The sequence below is a fragment of the Oncorhynchus tshawytscha genome, linkage group LG06, assembly GCF_018296145.1.
Source record: "Oncorhynchus tshawytscha isolate Ot180627B linkage group LG06, Otsh_v2.0, whole genome shotgun sequence".
Taxonomy (NCBI): domain Eukaryota; kingdom Metazoa; phylum Chordata; class Actinopteri; order Salmoniformes; family Salmonidae; genus Oncorhynchus; species Oncorhynchus tshawytscha.
The window spans coordinates 4,258,156-4,281,555 of record NC_056434.1 but is presented as its reverse complement, the minus strand read 5'-3'; the positions used below and the strand labels follow the sequence as shown (position 1 = coordinate 4,281,555).

Sequence of the window (23,400 nt, the reverse complement as noted above, 5' to 3'; positions counted from 1 at the left end):
GTGCACTACTTTAGACCAGAGCCCTATTCCCTATATAGCGCACTACTTTAGACCAGAACCCTATTCCCTATATAGTACACTACTTTAAACCAGAGCCCCTATTCCCTATATAGTGCACTACTTTAGACCAGGGCCCTATTCTCTATATAGTGCACTACTTTAGACCAGAGCCCTATTCCCTATATAGTGCACTACTTTAGACCAGAGTCCTTTGGCGCCCTATTCCCTATATAGTGCACTACTTTAGACCAGAGCCCCTATTCCCTGTATAGTGCACTACTTTAGACCAGAGCCCTATTCCCTATATAGTGCACTACTTTAGACCAGAGCCCTATTCCCTATAGAGTGCACTACTTTAGACCAGAGCCCTATTCCCTATATAGTGCACTACTTTAGACCAGAGCCCCTATTCCCTATATAGTGCACTACTTTAGACCAGAGCCCTATTCCCTATATAGTGCACTACTTTAGACCAGAGCCCTATTCCCTATATAGTGCACTACTTTAGACCAGAGCCCTATTCCCTATATAGTGCACTACTTTAGACCAGAGCCCCTATTCCCTATATAGTGCACTACTTTAGACCAGAGCCCCTATTCCCTGTATAGTGCACTACTTTAGACCAGAGCCCTATTCCCTATATAGTGCACTACTTTAGACCAGAGCCCTATTCCCTGTATAGTGCACTACTATAGACCAGAGCCCTATTCCCTGTATAGTGCACTACTTTAGACCAGAGCCCCTATTCCCTGTATAGTGCACTACTATAGACCAGAGCCCTATTCCCTGTATAGTGCACTACTTTAGACCAGAGCCCCTATTCCCTGTATAGTGCACTACTATAGACCAGAGCCCTATTCCCTGTATAGTGCACTACTTTAGACCAGAGCCCCTATTCCCTGTATAGTGCACTACTTTAGACCAGAGCCCTATTCCCTATATAGTGCACTACTTTAGACCAGAGCCCTATTCCCTATAGAGTGCACTACTTTAGACCAGAGCCCTATTCCCTATATAGTGCACTACTTTAGACCAGAGCCCCTATTCCCTATATAGTGCACTACTTTAGACCAGAGCCCTATTCCCTATAGAGTGCACTACTTTAGACCAGAGCCCTATTCCCTATATAGTGCACTACTTTAGACCAGAGCCCCTATTCCCTATATAGTGCACTACTTTAGACCAGAGCCCTATTCCCTATATAGTGCACTACTTTAGACCAGAGCCCCTATTCCCTATATAGTGCACTACTTTAGACCAGAGCCCCTATTCCCTATATAGTGCACTACTTTAGACCAGAGCCCTATTCCCTATAGGGTGCACTACTTTAGACCAGAGCCCTATTCCCTATATAGTGCACTACTTTAGACCAGAGCCCCTATTCCCTATATAGTGCACTACTTTAGACCAGAGCCCTATTCCCTATAGAGTGCACTACTTTAGACCAGAGCCCTATTCCCTATATAGTGCACTACTTTAGACCAGAGCCCCTATTCCCTATATAGTGCACTACTTTAGACCAGAGCCCTATTCCCTATATAGTGCACTACTTTAGACCAGAGCACTCCGTACCTCAACCAACAACTTAACAGCTTTAAGAAGTTATGAAGGAAAACGTGTTAAGTATTTTAACACCCTGTATATAGTGGCAAGGTGTTACGGTACAGAGTCAATGTGGAGGCTATATACAGGGTATTACGGTACAGAGTCAATGTGGAGGCTATATACAGGGTATTACGGTATAGAGTCAATGTGGAGGCTATATACAGGGTATTACGGTACAGAGTCAACGTGGAGGCTATATACAGGGTATTACGGTACAGAGTCTACGTGGAGGCTATATACAGGGTATTACGGTACAGAGTCAATGTGGAGGCTATATACAGGGTATTACGGTATAGAGTCAATGTGGAGGCTATATACAGGGTATTACGGTACAGAGTCAACGTGGAGGCTATATACAGGGTATTACGGTACAGAGTCAACGTGGAGGCTATATACAGGGTATTACGGTACAGAGTCAATGTGGAGGCTAAATACAGGGTATTACGGTACCGAGTCAATGTGGAGGCTATATACAGGGTGTTACGGTACAGAGTCAATGTGGAGGCTATATACAGGGTATTACGGTACCGAGTCAATGTGGAGGCTATATACAGGGTATTACGGTACAGAGTCAACGTGGAGGCTATATACAGGGTATTACGGTACAGAGTCAATGTGGAGGCTCTATACAGGGTATTACGGTACAGAGTCAATGTGGAGGCTCTATACAGGGTATTACGGTACAGAGTCAACGTGGAGGCTATATACAGGGTATTACGGTACAGAGTCAATGTGGAGGCTATATACAGGGTATTACGGTACAGAGTCAATGTGGAGGCTAAATACAGGGTATTACGGTACCGAGTCAATGTGGAGGCTATATACAGGGTATTACGGTACAGAGTCAACGTGGAGGCTATATACAGGGTATTACGGTACAGAGTCAATGTGGAGGCTCTATACAGGGTATTACGGTACAGAGTCAATGTGGAGGCTATATACAGGGGGGTACCGGTACAGCGTCAATGTGGAGGCTATATACAGGGTGTTACGGTACAGAGTCAATGTGCGGGGGCACCGGTTAGTCGAGGTAATTGAGGTAATATGTACATGTAGGTACAGTTATTAAAGTGACTATGTATAGATAAAAACAGAGAGTAGCAGCAGCGTAAAAGAGGAGTCTGATTCATGCCTGATGAATACATGTTATTGTTTTACCTTGTTGTGAAACAACTGAAAGTTGAACACACACATTGTTGTAAACAAACTTCCATTTCCTAATAAACACCATTCATTACAAAGGTCTGTATGTGGATGTCCTGGCGAAGACCTTTTTTGGTCTGAACTTTGTCACACAAACATTGTTTTATAGTGCAGAGACGCTGACGACACCTTCACTGTGTTACTCACTTCTCGGCAAGCAGTGGTCTCTCTCTTCTGATGACATCACAGAGAAGAGAATACTGTGTATCTGTTGTGTAACCACAGAGAAGAGAATACTGTGTATCTGTTGTGTAACCACAGAGAAGAGAATACTGTGTATCTGTTGCGTATACACAGAGAAGAGAATACTGTGTATCCACAGAGAAGAGAATACTGTGTATCTGTTGTGTATTCACAGAGAAGAGAATACTGTGTATCCACAGAGAAGAGAATACTGTGTTTCTGTTGTGTATCCACAGAGAAGAGAATACTGTGTTTCTGTTGTGTATCCGCAGAGAATACTGTGTTTCTGTTGTGTATCCACAGAGAAGAGAATACTGTGTATCCACAGAGAAGAGAATACTGTGTATCTGTTGTGTATCCACAGAGAAGAGAATACTGTGTATCTGTTGTGTATCCGCAGAGAATACTGTGTTTCTGTTGTGTATCCACAGAGAAGAGAATACTGTGTTTCTGTTGTGTATCCGCAGAGAATACTGTGTTTCTGTTGTGTATCCGCAGAGAATACTGTGTTTCTGTTGTGTATCCGCAGAGAATACTGTGTTTCTGTTGTGTATCCACAGAGAAGAGAATACTGTGTTTCTGTTGTGTATCCACAGAGAAGAGAATACTGTGTATCTGTTGTGTATCCACAGAGAAGAGAATACTGTGTTTCTGTTGTGTATCCACAGAGAAGAGAATACTGTGTTTCTGTTGTGTATCCGCAGAGAATACTGTGTTTCTGTTGTGTATCCACAGAGAAGAGAATACTGTGTATCTACAGAGAAGAGAATACTGTGTATCTGTTGTGTATCCACAGAGAAGAGAATACTGTGTTTCTGTTGTGTATCCGCAGAGAATACTGTGTTTCTGTTGTGTATCCACAGAGAAGAGAATACTGTGTATCCACAGAGAAGAGAATACTGTGTTTCTGTTGTGTATCCACAGAGAAGAGAATACTGTGTATCTGTTGTGTATCCACAGAGAAGAGAATACTGTGTTTCTGTTGTGTATCCACAGAGAAGAGAATACTGTGTTTCTGTTGTGTATCCGCAGAGAATACTGTGTTTCTGTTGTGTATCCACAGAGAAGAGAATACTGTGTATCTACAGAGAAGAGAATACTGTGTATCTGTTGTGTATCCACAGAGAAGAGAATACTGTGTATCTGTTGTGTATCCACAGAGAAGAGAATACTGTGTTTCTGTTGTGTATCCGCAGAGAATACTGTGTTTCTGTTGTGTATCCACAGAGAAGAGAATACTGTGTATCCACAGAGAAGAGAATACTGTGTATCTGTTGTGTATCCACAGAGAAGAGAATACTGTGTTTCTGTTGTGTATCCGCAGAGAATACTGTGTTTCTGTTGTGTATCCACAGAGAAGAGAATACTGTGTATCCTGTGTATCACTCTGACAGAGCTCCAGAATTCCTCCGTGGTGATGGGAGAACCTTCCAGAAGGACAAACATCTCTGCAGCACTCAACCTGACCAGGCCTTTATGGTAGAGTGGCCAGACGGAAGCCACTCCTCAGTAAAAGGCACATAAAGGACTCGGACCATGAGAAACAAGATTCTCTGGTCTGATGAAACAAAATGAAAATAGCCCAGAAATGTTTCATACGAACAAATGCTTATTTCTCTCAAATTGAGCACACATTTGTTTCCATCCCTCTTGGTGAGCATTTTGTCTTTGCCACGATCATCCATCCACATGACAGTTGTGACATATCAATAAGCTGATTTAAACAGCATGATCATTAAACAGGTGCACCTTGTGCTGGGGACAATATATGGCTCCTCTAAAATGGACCGTTTTGTCACACAACACAGTACAGCCTATGTCTCAACTTTGAGGGTGTGTCCTGATTGCAGGAATGTCCACCAGAGCTGTTGCCAAATAATTGAATCGTGGACGTACTGTACTACTTATTCTCATTTTAGAGAATTTGACAGTACTTCCAACCGGTCTCACAACCGCAGACCACGTGTAACCACGCCAGTCCAGGACCTCCACATTAGGCTTCTTGACCTGTGGGTGAAAAACGCATTCTAATTGGCTGGGCCTGGCTCCCCAGTTAGTGGGACTATGCCCTCCCATGGCTGCACCCCTGCCCTCATTGGCCCTCCCATGGCTGCACCCCTGCCCAGTCATGTGAAATCCATAGATTAATAAATGTATTTAAATTGACAGATTTCCTTATGTACTGTAACTCTGTAAAATCTTTGAAATTGTTACATGTTGCCTTTTTAATATTTTTATTCTGTATATTTCAGCACTGTTTCACGCTGATTTGAGATAACCGATAACCGTGCTGCTTCGAGATAACCGTGCTGCTTTGAGATAACCGTGCCGCTTTGGGATAACCGTGCTGCTTGAGATAACCGATAACCGTGCTGCTTTGAGATAACCGTGCTGCTTTGAGATAACCGTGCTGCTTTGGGATAACCGTGCTGCTTTGAGATAACCGATAACCGTGCTGCTTTGAGATAACCGTGCTGCTTTGGGATAACCGTGCTGCTTTGAGATAACCGATAACCGTGCTGCTTTGAGATAACTGTGGGAACTCGGCTTGATAAATCAATCTATGCCAGATTATTATTATTATTTTTCTCTCCACTAAATCTCCCATTTGGATATTGATTAGGCTACAAATTAGGCTGTAGAAATGTTAGCTACATTGAGGTGAGTGCTGCTCGTGATCATCTTGTCTATCATTATCAGTGATCAGAACATTTTGTCATCAATACAAGTTGATTATTTTTGCTAAGTACCCTACTCCTGACAAAAAGACATGTAACTCGTCTTAATCAATCAATGTGATTTTTGTTTCCCTGAATCTCCGTCTGTATATTTGGTTAATTCTCTGCCTGGACAAATAAGAGGTGGTATAGCTCATCTATTCGTTTGCTCATCTATCACCGATCAGAAACATTTAGCGTGCTGTAATGTAGCCTAAATCAAGTCTAGGCCTATTATTTTTACTCGATCGTGTAAAAGGCAACACCTAAAGTCTTGTTGTGAAATATGAACACGAAACTCACCTGTTTTTAAAAATATAGATTGCTGTTATTTTCTATCAATATCATGATGAAGATACCTTCAATGTAAGACCCTACGCCTGTTCCCTAACAAAGGGGAGTGAGGGTAGGAAAGGGATTGAAACGTGGATCAGAAAAGCATGAGCTTGGGCTCTGTTTTCTAAAGTAGCTTTATATGACAGCGATTCCACGTGTCGCCTTGACACAAGTTGTTTGGGGGGAATTATTTTGTATTTTGTTCTGTTTCATTTAATTTATATTCTTAGCTTACTATAAAAAATGTGTTGATTTTGATCAGGGTAGCCTAAGTGTGTTTAATGAATAAAATAACTATTGCTTTAATGCGCACGGCTCAGCCGTTTAGCATATAGGCTGCAAATATGCCAGTCTATTCTTTTGATAATACATTTATTAGTCTTCTGTTTCTTAGGACCTGCCTAAAACAAATTAATAATTTCTTTGTGATGGTGTTCATTCAATGGATTTATAAAAATAGACCCACCCACATCGGCTCATGTCTACTTCCACTCCTAAAATTTCAGACATGTGCACGAGAGATATAAAAAGCTTTTCACAGCAAGAATGTGGTAAAAATGGGACTTTATATATTGGGCTTTTTTTTGAGCCAACATACCATAACATTTCTGTATAGGGTATTAGTTTAGGACATTATAGAGGACCTAGTGCAGAGCCCTGGGGGACACCAGTAGTGAGAACAGGAGAGGGCCTAGTACAGGGCCCTGGGGATACCAGTACTGAGACATTAAAGAGGACCTAGTACCAAGCCCTGGGGACACCAGTAGTGAGAACAGGAGAGGGCCTATTACAGGGCCCTGGGGGCACCAGTAGTGAGAACAGGAGAGGGCCTATTACAGGGCCCTGGGGGACACCAGTAGTGAGAACAAGAGAGTGCCTATTACAGGGCCCTGGGGGAAACCAGTAGTGAGACATTTATAGAGGCACTTTTCCTCGAATAAAAGATGTGCTGTTCTTTCACAGGAACGTTTGGCCGCATTTTCCATGGTGTTCTGTTGGACGAGAAGGACCCGGCCAAGGAGAAGCAGTGCTTTGTGAAGACTGTAAAAGGTACGCAGTCATTCATTCCCTCATCACTGTCTGCAACCCATTCATTCCCCTGTCTATGTCTGACTTACCTCTATACTAGCTGATGGTTTGCATTTCCCACCAAACACATATCGCCTTATCTCATTCTTTCCTCAGCATGTGAGTGGTCTGCATTGTATCTGCTGGTGATGCTGAGAAAACAGCTCTTAGTTGGGCTATTCTCTTATACCTATTAAATTAGACCACAAGGTTAACCCAAGGCTATGAGTCAGGGTTAGATGGGGTAAGGCAAGCTCTCACCTCTGACCACTTGACTCCTCTCAAAAACTCAACAAAGGGCAAGGGGTTGCGTGATTCAAGGTGCCAGAAAATGTTATCAATGCACAAGTGTATGTTTTGCGGTGCGCCACTGCCCCATACAGTGAGCACTTGGCAGGTTGAAGAACAGGTAACCAGTTAAAACCACAGTCCACACAGTCTCTCTTTCCCACAGACGTTCTCAGGTTCACGTGTCCCTCCCAGCTGACCTTTGCCCTCCAGCTCCTCAAGCAATTCCATGTTTATCCAGGGTGGGTACCAGACCATGAACAATGTGCCCACCCCCATGCCAACCATACCCGGGTCCTGATTTGTCCTCCTCCTCTTCCTCCCAGCAGACCCCGAGGGCAGGAAGCATGCCTGCTTCCAAAGAGGGCCACTCCCTCTCTCCCAGATTTAGCACGACCCTCTGCAGATATGGGTTCGAAAAGTATTCAAAATCATTTCAAATACTTTTATCTGGGCTTTATTGAACTTAGCCGGCACAATGGAACCAATAGAATGAGGGTTCAAACCCCGCCCCTCTGACACTTCAGGCAGACTAGAGCCAATTGGGAAATGTATTGAAAGATTGTAAATACTGATAGAACCCAGGTCTTGGGCTTCTGTGCAGGTTGGCAAGGGTCAATCGAGCGTCTCACTGTTTCCAACTAAAGATGATATAAACGCTCACAGGAAAGCACTGACTGGTGCTGTTCTAGGAGAATATAGAATGGTGTTGTCAAGAGGGCTGTTGGACCGTGACATGACCTTTTAAAAAATACAAAATAAATGATATTGTGTTTGATTTGGTCAGGAGGAATGTTCATGGCTCAGCTTGGCCAAGAAGGTTTAGACGGCTCTTACACCAGTTATATTAAAACTGCAACGTATCCCCAGATTTATGCTCTGTGGAATTTCTACGACTAAACTTGAGTCTCTCGTCTTCTCCTTTTTGTCCTTCCTTCTCTCTTTCACTCTCTTCTCTCGTTCATTAGACCATGCATCTGAGGTGCAGGTGACCATGATGCTTACGGAGAGTTGTAAACTACGAGGACTTCATCACAGGTAATCAATCAGATCAAATCATCACAACAGGATCAGATGGATACCTGCTCTTTCTGTACCATAGACCAGTGATTCCTAAACTTTTATAGTCCCGTACCCCTTTAAACATTCAACCTCTAGCTGTACCCCCTCTAGCACCAGGGTCAGCTGTACCCCCTCTAGCACCAGAGTCAGCGCACTCTCAAATATTGTTTTTTTGCCATCATTGTAAGCCTGCCACACACACACTATACGATACATTTATTAAACATAAGAATGAGTGTGAGTTTTTGTCACAATCCGGCTCGTGGGGGAAGTGACAAAGAGCTCTTATAGGACCAGGTCACAGATAATAATATAATAATCATCAATAATTTTGATCTTTATTTAACCATCTTACATATAAAACCTTATTTGTTCATCAAAAATTGCGAATAACTCACAAGTTAATGAGAAGGGTGTGCTTGAAAGGATGCACATAACTCTGCAATGTTGTATTGGAGAGAGTCTCAGTCTTAAATCATTTTCATGCTTGTGAGGGCCGAGAATCCACTCACACATAGGTACGTGGTTGCAAAGGGCATCAGTGTCTTAACAGCGCGATTTGCCAAGGCAGGATACTCTGAGCGCAGCCCCATCCAGAAATCTGGCTAAGAGATTTTAAATAAACATTTCACAGAACCGCTTGTAGCGATTTCGATGATTCTCTTTGTTCAGATATCGGTAGGTGGACTGGAGGCAGGGCATGAAAGGGATGACGAATCCAGTTGTTTGTGTCGTCTGTTTGCTCACCCAACTCACTCAGGTGCTTCACAATATCACATTTGACATTGTCCGTAAGTTTGAGTTCATTTGCACACACAAAAAAATCATACAATGATGGAAAGACCTGTGTGTTGTCAAATCAAATCAAATCAAATGTATTTATATAGCCCTTCGTACATCAGCTGATATCTCAAAGTGCTGTACAGAAACCCAGACCTAAAACCCCAAACAGCAAGCAATGCAGGTGTAGAAGCACGGTGGCTAGGAAAAACTCCCTAGAAAGGCCAAAACCTAGGAAGAAACCTAGAGAGGAACCAGGCTATGTGGGGTGGCCAGTCCTCTTCTGGCTGTGCCGGGTGGAGATTATAACAGAACATGGCCAAGATGTTCAAATGTTCATAAATGACCAGTATGGTCGAATAATAATAAGGCAGAACAGTTGAAACTGGAGCAGCAGCACGGTCAGGTGGACTGGGGACAGCAAGGAGTCATCATGTCAGGTAGTCCTGGGGCATGGTCCTAGGGCTCAGGTCCTCCGAGAGAGAGAAAGAAAGAGAGAATTAGAGAGAGCATATGTGGGGTGGCCAGTCCTCTTGTTAATGCAGACAGTGAAGAGCTCCAACTTCTTAATCATAGCCTCAATTTTGTCCCGCACATTGAATATAGCCCCTAGCTTCCTTGTTTGTTTATTTTGACATGTCATGCAGTCCATACCTTACAGGAAGTCGGTATGTTATGCAATGATTCCACTGTCTTTCAGCTGTCTGCTCAGCAATGACTGTCATCATCCCACACATTCATTCTAATGCTATGGTCATAACAACCAACTTTCCCCTGTACTGAAACGACCATAGACCCTGGGTTCCTACTAGATTTCTCCACACTGAAGATGACATTATTATAAAACAGATTGTTTGGATCCTGGATACTGATTGGTTGAATTTAACAGAATTTATTTGGGTAAAAAAAAAAAGGTTATTTGTTTTAATACATTTTTGGATTATTATTTTTTATTAAAACACTTGTTTACAACGTGGTCTTCAAACAGCATTCTAGCCATGACGATACAGTTTACCGCGGCTGAAAGGTAGACAACAATGCAGCAGCACACAAGAAATAGAATGAAAACCAAAGGGCTTGGAACCTCTAATCCTGGCAATTTGACTGGTAAAACCCAAAGCTCATTGGCTGCCTGGTATTGTGATGCAATAATGTCCACGGTAATGTAGAATGTTAGTTTAAATGATGTTAACTAATTGTATTGTTTCTCATGTCTGTTGTAGTGTTTCACGATATACCGGAAACACTGCAATATCACAAAATGTCACGATACTTATGAACGTTTTAGTATACCGTAGTACAGTTTATATGATAGTATCGACTTTTTAGCCCTACCCATCTAAAGAACCTGCTATAATGATTATAAAGTCAGTTTGGTTGATGCGTCCAGTTGAATTTAAGCAACTGCCACTAGTCTCTTGTATGAGCAGATCCAATCATATCCACTTCACAATCATGCACATATCAGGTGTGGCAGCTGTAATCAGGTATCTGCATCCCCTACCACCCCCCACTCACCTGCTTCTCTGTGCGTCCCCTACCACCCCCACTCACCTGCTTCTCTCTGCGTCCCCTACCACCCCCCACTCACCTGCTTCTCTCTGCGTCCCCTACCACCCCCCACTCACCTGCTTCTCTCTGCGTCCCCTACCAGCCCCCACTCACCTGCTTCTCTCTGTGTCCCCCCACTCACCTGCTTCTCTCTGCGTCCCCTACCAGCCCCCCACTCACCTGCTTCTCTCTGCGTCCCCTACCACCCCCCACTCACCTGCTTCTCTCTGCGTCCCCTACCAGCCCCCACTCACCTGCTTCTCTCTGTGTCCCCCCACTCACCTGCTTCTCTCTGCGTCCCCTACCAGCCCCCACTCACCTGCTTCTCTCTGTGTCCCCCCACTCACCTGCTTCTCTCTGTGTCCCCTACCAGCCCCCACTCACTTGCTTCTCTCTGTGTCCCCTCACCTGCTTCTCTCTGCGTCCCCTACCACTCACCTGCTTCTCTCTGTGTCCCCTCACCTGCTTCTCTCTGCGTCCCCTACCACTCACCTGCTTCTCTCTGCATCCCCTACCACTCACCTGCTTCTCTCTGTGTCCCCTACCAGCCCACCACTCACTTGCTTCTCTCTGCGTCCCCTACCACCCCCACTCACCTGCTTCTCTCTGCGTCGCCTACCAGCCCCCACTCACCTGCTTCTCTCTGCGTCCCCTACCAGCCCCCACTCACCTGCTTCTCTCTGTGTCCCCCACTCACCTGCTTCTCTCTGCGTCCCCTACCAGCCCCCACTCACCTGCTTCTCTCTGCGTCCCCTACCACCCCCACTCACCTGCTTCTCTCTGCGTCCCCTACCAGTCCCCCACTCACCTGCTTCTCTCTGTGTCCCCCCACTCACCTGCTTCTCTCTGCGTCCCCTACCAGCCCCCACTCACTTGCTTCTCTCTGCGTCCCCTACCACCCCCACTCACCTGCTTCTCTCTGCGTCGCCTACCAGCCCCCCACTCACCTGCTTCTCTCTGCGTCCCCTACCAGCCCCCACTCACTTGCTTCTCTCTGCGCCCCTACCACCCCCCCACTCACCTGCTTCTCTCTGCGTCCCCTACCACCCCCACTCACCTGCTTCTCTCTCTGCGTCCCCTACCACCCCCCACTCACCTTCTTCTCTCTGCGTCCCCTACCCACCCCCCACTCACCTGCTACTCTTTGCGTCCCCTACCAGCCCCCCACTCATCTGCTTCTCTCTGCGTCCCCTGCCAGCCCCCCCCACTCACCTGCTTCTCTCTCCGTCCCCTACTACCCCCCACTCACTTGCTTCTCTCTGCATCCCCTATCACTCACCTGCTTCTCTCTGCGTCCCCTACCAGCCCCACACTCACCTGCTTCTCTCTGCATCCCCTACCACTCACCTGCTTCTCTCTGTGTCCCATACCAGCCCCCACTCACCTGCTTCTCTCTGTGTCCCCTACCAGCCCCCACTCACCTGCTTCTCTCTGTGTCCCCTACCAGCCCCCACTCACTTGCTTCTCTCTGTGTCCCCTCACCTGCTTCTCTCTGTGTCCCCCCACTCACCTGCTTCTCTCTGCGTCCCCTACCAGCCCCCCACTCACTTGCTTCTCTCTGTGTCCCCTCACCTGCTTCTCTCTGCGTCCCCTACCACTCACCTGCTTCTCTCTGTGTCCCCTCACCTGCTTCTCTCTGCGTCCCCTACCAGCCCACCACTCACTTGCTTCTCTCTGCGTCCCCTACCACCCCCCACTCACCTGCTTCTCTCTGCGTCGCCTACCAGCCCCCACTCACCTGCTTCTCTCTGCGTCCCCTACCAGCCCCCACTCACTTGCTTCTCTCTGCGCCCCTACCACCCCCCACTCACCTGCTTCTCTCTGCGTCCCCTACCACCCCCACTCACCTGCTTCTCTCTGCGTCCCCTACCACCCCCACTCACCTGCTTCTCTCTGCGTCCCCTACCCACCCCCCACTCACCTGCTACTCTTTGCGTCCCCTACCAGCCCCCACTCATCTGCTTCTCTCTGCGTCCCCTGCCAGCCCCCCACTCACCTGCTTCTCTCTCCGTCCCCTACTACCCCCCCCACTCACTTGCTTCTCTCTGCGTCCCCTATCACTCACCTGCTTCTCTCTGCGTCCCCTACCAGCCCCCACTCCCCTGCTTCTCTCTGCATCCCCTACCACTCACCTGCTTCTCTCTGTGTCCCATACCAGCCCCCCACTCACCTGCTTCTCTCTGCGTCCCCTACCAGCCCCCCACTCACCTGCTTCTCTCTGCGTCCCCTACCAACCCCCACTCACTTGCTTCTCTCTGTGTCCCCTACCACTCACCTGCTTCTCTCTGCGTCCCCTACCACTCACCTGCTTCTCTCTGCATCCCCTACCACTCACCTGCTTCTCTCTGCGTCCCCTACCACCCCCACTCACCTGCTTCTCTCTGCGTCCCCTACCAACCCCCACTCACTTGCTTCTCTCTGCGTCTCCTACCACCCCCCACTCACCTGCTTCTCTCTGCATCCCCTACCACTCACCTGCTTCTCTCTGTGTCCCCTACCACTCACCTGCCTCTCTCTGTGTCCCCTACCACCCCCACTCACCTGCTTCTCTCTGCATCCCCTACCACCCCCCACTCACCTGCTTCTCTCTGCGTCCCCTATCACTCACCTACACCTCTACACCTCTAGCAGATAGCTGCTCCAGATCACTCTACACATCTAGCTGATAGCTGCTCCAGCATCACTCTACACATCTAGCAGATAGCTGCTCCAGCATCACTCTACACATCTAGCTGATAGCTGCTCCAGCATCACTCTACACATCCAGCAGATAGCTGCTCCAGCATCACTCTACACATCTACACATCTAGCAGATAGCTTCTCCAGCGTCACTCTACACATCTAGCAGATAGCTTCTCCAGCGTCACTCTACACATCTAGCAGATAGCTGCTCCAGCATCACTCTACACATCTAGCAGATAGCTGCTCCAGCATCACTCTACACATCTAGCAGATAGCTGCTCCAGCATCACTCTACACATCTAGCAGATAGCTGCTCCAGCATCACTCTACACATCTAGCAGATAGCTGCTCCAGCATCACTCTACACCTCTACACAGCATCACTCTACACCTCTACACATCTAGCAGATAGCTTCTCCAGCATCACTCTACACATCTAGCAGATAGCTGCTCCAGCATCACTCTACACATCTAGCAGATAGCTGATCCAGCATCACTCTACACCTCTAGCAGATAGCTACTCCAGCATCACTCTACACATCTAGCAGATAGCTGCGCCAGCATCACTCTGCACATCTAGCAGATAGCTGATCCAGCAACACTCTACACCTCTAGCAGATAGCTGATCCAGCATCACTCTACACCTCTAGCAGATAGCTGATCCAGCATCACTCTACACATCTAGCAGATAGCTGCTCCAGCATTACTCTACACATCTAGCAGATAGCTGCTCCAGCATCACTCTACACCTCTACACATCTAGCAGATAGCTGCTCCAGCATCACTCTACACATCTAGCAGATAGCTTCTCCAGCATCACTCTACACCTCTAGCAGATAGCTGCTCCAGCATCACTCTACACCTCTAGCAGACAGCTGCTCCAGCATCACTCTACACCTCTAGCAGATAGCTGCTGGAGCATCACTCTACACCTCTAGCAGATAGCTGCTGGAGCATCACTCTACACCTCTAGCAGATAGCTGCTCCAGCATCACTCTACACCTCTAGCAGATAGCTGCTCCAGCATCACTCTACACCTCTAGCAGATAGCTGCTCCAGCATCAATCTACACATCTAGCAGATAGCTGATCCAGCATCACTCTACACCTCTAGCAGATAGCTGCTCCAGCATCACTCTACACATCTAGCAGATAGCTGCTCCAGCATCACTCTACACATCTAGCAGATAGCTGTTCCAGCATCACTCTACACCTCTAGCAGATAGCTGCTCCAGCATCACTCTACACCTCTAGCAGATAGCTGCTCCAGCATCACTCTACACCTCTAGCAGATAGCTACTCCAGCATCACTCTACACCTCTAGCAGATAGCTGCTCCAGCATCACTCTACACCTCTAGCAGATAGCTGCTCCAGCATCACTCTACACATCTAGCAGATAGCCTCTCCAGCATCACTCTACACCTCTAGCAGATAGCTGCTCCAGCATCACTCTACACCTCTAGCAGACAGCTGCTCCAGCATCACTCTACACCTCTAGCAGATAGCTGCTCCAGCATCACTCTACACCTCTAGCAGATAGCTGATCCAGCATCACTCTACACCTCTAGCAGACAGCTGCTCCAGCATCACTCTACACATCTAGCAGATAGCTGCTCCAGCATCACTCTACACCTCTAGCAGATAGCTGCTCCAGCATCACTCTACACCTCTAGCAGATAGCTGCTCCAGCATCACTCTACACCTCTAGCAGATAGCTGCTGGAGCATCACTCTACACCTCTAGCAGATAGCTGCTCCAGCATCACTCTACACCTCTAGCAGATAGCTGCTCCAGCATCACTCTACACCTCTAGCAGATAGCTGCTGGAGCATCACTCTACACCTCTAGCAGATAGCTGCTCCAGCATCACTCTACACCTCTAGCAGATAGCTGCTGGAGCATCACTCTACACATCTAGCAGATAGCTGCTCCAGCATCACTCTACACCTCTAGCAGATAGCTGCTCCAGCATCACTCTACACCTCTAGCAGATAGCTGCTGGAGCATCACTCTACACCTCTAGCAGATAGCTGCTCCAGCATCACTCTACACCTCTAGCAGATAGCTGCTCCAGCATCACTCTACACCTCTAGCAGATAGCTGCTCCAGCATCACTCTACACCTCTAGCAGATAGCTGCTGGAGCATCACTCTACACCTCTAGCAGATAGCTGCTCCAGCATCACTCTACACCTCCAGCAGATAGCTGCTCCAGCATCACTCTACACCTCTAGCAGATAGCTGCTCCAGCATCACTCTACACCTCTAGCAGATAGCTGCTCCAGCATCACTCTACACCTCTAGCAGATAGCTGCTGGAGCATCACTCTACACCTCTAGCAGATAGCTGCTGGAGCATCACTCTACACCTCTAGCAGATAGCTGCTCCAGCATCACTCTACACCTCTAGCAGATAGCTGCTCCAGCATCACTCTACACCTCTAGCAGACAGCTGCTGGAGCATCACTCTACACCTCTAGCAGATAGCTGCTCCAGCATCACTCTACACCTCTAGCAGATAGCTGCTCCAGCATCACTCTACACCTCTAGCAGATAGCTGCTGGAGCATCACTCTACACCTCTAGCAGATAGCTGCTCCAGCATCACTCTACACCTCTAGCAGATAGCTGCTCCAGCATCACTCTACACCTCTAGCAGATAGCTGCTCCAGCATCACTCTACACCTCTAGCAGATAGCTGCTCCAGCATCACTCTACACATCTAGCAGATAGCTGTTCCAGCATCACTCTACACATCTAACAGATAGCTGCTCTAGCAGCACTCTACACATCTAGCAGACAGCTGTTCCAGCATCACTCTACACATCTAGCAGATACCTGTTCCAGCATCACTCTACACCTCTAGCAGATCGCTGCTCCAGCATCACTCTACACATCTAGCAGATAGCTGCTCCAGCATCACTCTACACCTCTAGCAGATAGCTGCTCCAGCATCACTCTACACCTCTAGCAGATAGCTGCTCCAGCATCACTCTACACCTCTACACATCTAGCAGATAGCTGCTCCAGCATCACTCTACACATCTAGCAGATAGCCTCTCAGCATCACTCTACACCTCTAGCAGATAGCTGCTCCAGCATCACTCTACACCTCTAGCAGACAGCTGCTCCAGCATCACTCTACACCTCTAGCAGATAGCTGCTCCAGCATCACTCTACACCTCTAGCAGATAGCTGATCCAGCATCACTCTACACCTCTAGCAGACAGCTGCTCCAGCATCACTCTACACATCTAGCAGATAGCTGCTCCAGCATCACTCTACACCTCTAGCAGATAGCTGCTCCAGCATCACTCTACACCTCTAGCAGATAGCTGCTCCAGCATCACTCTACACCTCTAGCAGATAGCTGCTGGAGCATCACTCTACACCTCTAGCAGATAGCTGCTCCAGCATCACTCTACACCTCTAGCAGATAGCTGCTGGAGCATCACTCTACACATCTAGCAGATAGCTGCTCCAGCATCACTCTACACCTCTAGCAGATAGCTGCTGGAGCATCACTCTACACCTCTAGCAGATAGCTGCTCCAGCATCACTCTACACCTCTAGCAGATAGCTGCTGGAGCATCACTCTACACATCTAGCAGATAGCTGCTCCAGCATCACTCTACACCTCTAGCAGATAGCTGCTCCAGCATCACTCTACACCTCTAGCAGATAGCTGCTGGCATCACTCTACACCTCTAGCAGATAGCTGCTCCAGCATCACTCTACACCTCTAGCAGATAGCTGCTCCAGCATCACTCTACACCTCTAGCAGATAGCTGCTCCAGCATCACTCTACACCTCTAGCAGATAGCTGCTGGAGCATCACTCTACACCTCTAGCAGATAGCTGCTCCAGCATCACTCTACACCTCCAGCAGATAGCTGCTCCAGCATCACTCTACACCTCTAGCAGATAGCTGCTCCAGCATCACTCTACACCTCTAGCAGATAGCTGCTCCAGCATCACTCTACACCTCTAGCAGATAGCTGCTGGCATCACTCTACACCTCTAGCAGATAGCTGCTGGAGCATCACTCTACACCTCTAGCAGATAGCTGCTCCAGCATCACTCTACACCTCTAGCAGATAGCTGCTCCAGCATCACTCTACACCTCTAGCAGATAGCTGCTGGAGCATCACTCTACACCTCTAGCAGATAGCTGCTCCAGCATCACTCTACACCTCTAGCAGATAGCTGCTCCAGCATCACTCTACACCTCTAGCAGATAGCTGCTGGAGCATCACTCTACACCTCTAGCAGATAGCTGCTCCAGCATCACTCTACACCTCTAGCAGACAGCTGCTCCAGCATCACTCTACACCTCTAGCAGATAGCTGCTCCAGCATCACTCTACACATCTAGCAGATAGCTGCTGGAGCATCACTCTACACCTCTAGCAGATAGCTGCTGGAGCATCACTCTACACCTCTAGCAGACAGCTGCTCCAGCATCACTCTACACCTCTAGCAGACAGCTGCTCCAGCATCACTCTACACATCTAGCAGATAGCTGCTGGAGCATCACTCTACACCTCTAGCAGATAGCTGCTGGAGCATCACTCTACACCTCTAGCAGACAGCTGCTCCAGCATCACTCTACACCTCTAGCAGATAGCTGCTGGAGCATCACTCTACACCTCTAGCAGATAGCTGCTCCAGCATCACTCTACACCTCTAGCAGACAGCTGCTCCAGCATCACTCTACACCTCTAGCAGATAGCTGCTCCAGCATCACTCTACACATCTAGCAGATAGCTGCTCCAGCATCACTCTACACCTCTAGCAGATAGCTGCTCCAGCATCACTCTACACCTCTAGCAGATAGCTGCTCCAGCATCACTCTACACATCTAGCAGATAGCTGCTCCAGCATCACTCTACACCTCTAGCAGATAGCTGCTCCAGCATCACTCTACACCTCTAGCAGATAGCTGCTCCAGCATCACTCTACACCTCTAGCAGATAGCTGCTCCAGCATCACTCTACACCTCTAGCAGATAGCTGCTCCAGCATCACTCTACACCTCTAGCAGATAGCTGCTCCAGCATCACTCTACACCTCTAGCAGATAGCTGCTCCAGCATCACTCTACACCTCTAGCAGATAGCTGCTCCAGCATCACTCTACACCTCTAGCAGATAGCTGCTCCAGCATCACTCTACACCTCTAGCAGATAGCTGCTGGAGCATCACTCTACACCTCTAGCAGATAGCTGCTCCAGCATCACTCTACACCTCCAGCAGATAGCTGCTCCAGCATCACTCTACACCTCTAGCAGATAGCTGCTCCAGCATCACTCTACACCTCTAGCAGATAGCTGCTCCAGCATCACTCTACACCTCTAGCAGATAGCTGCTGGAGCATCACTCTACACCTCTAGCAGATAGCTGCTGGAGCATCACTCTACACCTCTAGCAGATAGCTGCTCCAGCATCACTCTACACCTCTAGCAGATAGCTGCTCCAGCATCACTCTACACCTCTAGCAGATAGCTGCTGGAGCATCACTCTACACCTCTAGCAGATAGCTGCTCCAGCATCACTCTACACCTCTAGCAGACAGCTGCTCCAGCATCACTCTACACCTCTAGCAGATAGCTGCTCCAGCATCACTCTACACATCTAGCAGATAGCTGCTGGAGCATCACTCTACACCTCTAGCAGATAGCTGCTGGAGCATCACTCTACACCTCTAGCAGACAGCTGCTCCAGCATCACTCTACACCTCTAGCAGATAGCTGCTCCAGCATCACTCTACACCTCTAGCAGATAGCTGCTGGAGCATCACTCTACACCTCTATCACTCACTCTAGCAGATACCTCTCTAGCAGATAGCTGCTCCAGCATCACTCTACACCTCTAGCAGATAGCTGCCCCAGCATCACTCTACACCTCTAGCAGATAGCTGCTGGAGCATCACTCTACACCTCTAGCAGATAGCTGCTCCAGCATCACTCTACACCTCTAGCAGATAGCTGCTCCAGCATCACTCTACACCTCTAGCAGATAGCTGCTGGAGCATCACTCTACACCTCTAGCAGATAGCTGCTCCAGCATCACTCTACACCTCTAGCAGATAGCTGCTCCAGCATCACTCTACACCTCTAGCAGATAGCTGCTCCAGCATCACTCTACACCTCTAGCAGATAGCTGCTGGAGCATCACTCTACACCTCTAGCAGATAGCTGCTCCAGCATCACTCTACACCTCTAGCAGATAGCTGCTCCAGCATCACTCTACACCTCTAGCAGATAGCTGCTCCAGCATCACTCTACACCTCTAGCAGATAGCTGCTCCAGCATCACTCTACACCTCTAGCAGACAGCTGCTCCAGCATCACTCTACACCTCTAGCAGATAGCTGTTCCAGCATCACTCTACACATCTAGCAGATAGCTGCTCCAGCATCACTCTACACATCTAGCAGATAGCTGCTCCAGCATCACTCTACACCTCTAGCAGATAGCTGCTGGAGCATCACTCTACACCTCTAGCAGATAGCTTCTCCAGCATCACTCTACACCTCTAGCAGATAGCTGCTCCAGCATCACTCTACACCTCTAGCAGATAGCTGCTCCAGCATCACTCTACACCTCTAGCAGATAGCTGCTCCAGCATCACTCTACACCTCTAGCAGATAGCTGCTCCAGCATCACTCTACACCTCTAGCAGATAGCTGCTGGAGCATCACTCTACACCTCTAGCAGACAGCTGCTCCAGCATCACTCTACACCTCTAGCAGATAGCTGCTCCAGCATCACTCTACACCTCTAGCAGATAGCTGCTGGAGCATCACTCTACACCTCTAGCAGATAGCTGCTGGAGCGTCACTCTACACCTCTAGCAGATAGCTTCTCCAGCATCACTCTACACCTCTAGCAGACAGCTGCTCCAGCATCACTCTACACCTCTAGCAGATAGCTGCTCCAGCATCACTCTACACCTCTAGCAGATAGCTGCTCCAGCATCACTCTACACCTCTAGCAGATAGCTGCTCCAGCATCACTCTACACCTCTAGCAGATAGCTGCTCCAGCATCACTCTACACATCTAGCAGATAGCTGCTCCAGCATCACTCTACACATCTAACAGATAGCTGCTGGAGCATCACTCTACACCTCTAGCAGATAGCTGCTCCAGCATCACTCTACACCTCTAGCAGATAGCTGCTGGAGCATCACTCTACACCTCTAGCAGATAGCTGCTCCAGCATCACTCTACACCTCTAGCAGATAGCTGCTCCAGCATCACTCTACACCTCTAGCAGATAGCTGCTGGAGCATCAGAGGCCAGTTGGAAAGAGGAGGAGACGTAGAACGTTTAATAGACTAAGTTAGAATCATTAGTAAACACTCCTGCTGTTAGGTCAAGTTTATACACGTTAAAATTAAGTTAAAAATAATAATAAAAACAAAGTTAATACAAATTAATAAAATCCCAAAAATGTTTTTTACCTTTATTTAACTAGTTTAAGAACAAATTATTATTTACAATGACGGCCTAACTGGCCTAGGAACAGTGGGTTAACTGACCTAGGAACACTGGGTTAACTGGCCTAGGAACAGTGGGTTAACTGGTCTAGGAACAGTGGGTTAACTGGTCTAGGAACAGTGGGTTAACTGGTCTAGGAACAGTGGGTTAACTGGTCTAGGAACAGTGGGTTAACTGGTCTAGGAACAGTGGGTTAACTGGTCTAGGAACAGTGGGTTAACTGGTCTAGGAACAGTGGGTTAACTGGTCTAGGAACAGTGGGTTAACTGGCCTAGGAACAGTGGGTTAACTGGCCTAGGAACAGTGGGTTAACTGTCCTAGGAACAGTGGGTTAACTGGCCTAGGAACAGTGGGTTAACTGGCCTAGGAACAGTGGGTTAACTGGCCTAGGAACAGTGGGTTAACTGGCCTAGGAACAGTGGGTTAACTGGCCTAGGAACAGTGGGTTAACTGGCCTAGGAACAGTGGGTTAACTGGCCTAGGAACAGTGGGTTAACTGGTCTAGGAACAGTGGGTTAACTGGCCTAGGAACAGTGGGTTAACTGGCCTAGGAACAGTGGGTTAACTGGCCTAGGAACAGTGGGTTAACTGGTCTAGGAACAGTGGGTTAACTGGCCTAGGAACAGTGGGTTAACTGGCCTAGGAACAGTGGGTTAACTGGCCTAGGAACAGTGGGTTAACTGGCCTAGGAACAGTGGGTTAACTGGCCTAGGAACAGTGGGTTAACAGGCCAAGGAACAGTGGGTCAACCTTTCGGTTGCTAGTCCAACGCTCTAACCACTAGGCTACCCTGCCGCCCCAAAATGAATGTAGGCTTATGTTAATGTATGTTAACCTATTTTGACAGTGATTTTATTTCCATGATGGTCTTCATCCGTCTGTGATACGCGTATCTTATTACCGCCCCACGTGTGTGATTCTGTGAAAGCTTTGTCAGTTCCTCACGCTGGGCCCACACCTTCCTCTTTCCTTTCCCGAGGTCAGGTGGTCACAGTGCTCTCCAATTAAGCTTCCTCCTTAATTTAAATTTAAGAGGCTTTATTGGCATGGGAAACATATTTTTTTATATTGCAAGTGCAATAGATGAATAAACAAAAGTGAAATAAACATTAAAAAAATGAACAGTAAACATTACACATACAGAAGTTCCAAAATAATAAAGACATTACAAATGTCATATTATATATATATATATATACAGTGTTTTAGCAATGTAAAAATGGTAAAGGACACAAGATAAAATAAATAAGCATAAATATGGGTTGTATTTACAATGGTGTTTGTTCTTCACTGGTTGCCCTTTTCTTGTGGCAACAGGTCACAAATCTTGCTGCTGTGATGTCACACTGTGATGTCACCCAGTAGATATGGGAGTTTGTTTGTTTTCAAATTCTTTGTGGATCTGTGTAATCTGAGGGAAATATGTGTCTCTAATATGGTCATTACATTGGGCAGGAGGTTAGGAAGTGCAGCTCAGTTCCCACCTCATTTTGTGGGCAGTGAGCACATAGCCTGTCTTCTCTTGAGAGCCATGTCTGCCTACGGCGGCCTTTCTCAATAGCAAGGCTATGCCCCCAGAAACACCTGGATCCGTGTCATTGTAGTAGTGTGTTATCTTGCTCTCTCTCTTCTATTATCAGATAGACTAGTTGATATGTGCAGTATTTGCCCTCCCTATCTCTCCTACCTATTTCCTATTAACCTCCCAGTTGTCCTGTCCTTCAGGAACCTGCTCCCCATCTGTCATGTGTGTACAGAGGAAGGAGAGAAGCCTATGGTACTCCTGCCCTATATGGACTGGGGTAACCTCAAACTGTTCCTGAGACAGTGCAAGCTGGCCGAGGCCAACAACCCACAGGTGAGCCCCGAACCCTGGCTCCGGCCTACTGTCATCCTACCGTCGTCCTGTCATCGTACTGCCGTCGTCCTGCCGTAGTATCCCACCATTGTCCTACCATTGTACTACAGTCATCCCACCATTGTCCTACCATTGTACTACAGTCATCCCACCATTGTCCTACCATTGTACTACAGTCATCCCACGATTGTCCTACCATTGTACTACAGTCATCCCACCATTGTCCTACCATTGTACTACAGTCATCCCACCATTGTCCTACCATTGTACTACAGTCATCCCGCCAGTGTCAACGCAGACCAGTAGTTAGGCACCAATTGACACCAACCAATACCCAGGTCTAAAAGTGTTAATGTAGTGTGTTAGTGTAGTGTGTTAGTGTAGTGTGTTAGTGTAGTGTGTTAGTGTAGTGCCTTAGCGTAGTGCGTTAGCGTAGTGTGTTAGCGTAGTGCCTTAGCGTAGTGCGTTAGCGTAGTGCGTTAGTGTAGTGCGTTAGCGTAGTGCGTTAGTGTAGTGCGTTAATGTAAATCAAATCAAATCAAATCAAAATCAAATTTTATTTGTCACATACAC

The 23,400-nt window shown here is 47.6% G+C and overlaps 1 protein-coding gene across 2 annotated transcripts in view; it reads left to right on the top strand.

The window, feature by feature from the left end:
• LOC112238309 (tyrosine-protein kinase RYK) overlaps positions 1-23,084 on the top strand; it is a 126,593-nt gene extending 103,509 nt beyond the window's left edge. Inside the window, exons 9-11 of one of the 2 annotated variants that reach the window (XM_042322860.1) lie at positions 7,008-7,094; positions 8,369-8,438; positions 22,695-23,084. In XM_042322860.1, coding sequence (XP_042178794.1) covers positions 7,008-7,094; positions 8,369-8,438; positions 22,695-22,905 — 368 coding nt within the window. In that variant the 3' untranslated portion in view covers positions 22,906-23,084. The remainder of the gene's footprint in view (positions 1-7,007; positions 7,095-8,368; positions 8,439-22,694) is intronic. The other variant, XM_042322859.1, reaches the window with a different exon arrangement.
• The last annotated feature ends 316 nt before the right edge of the window (positions 23,085-23,400 follow it).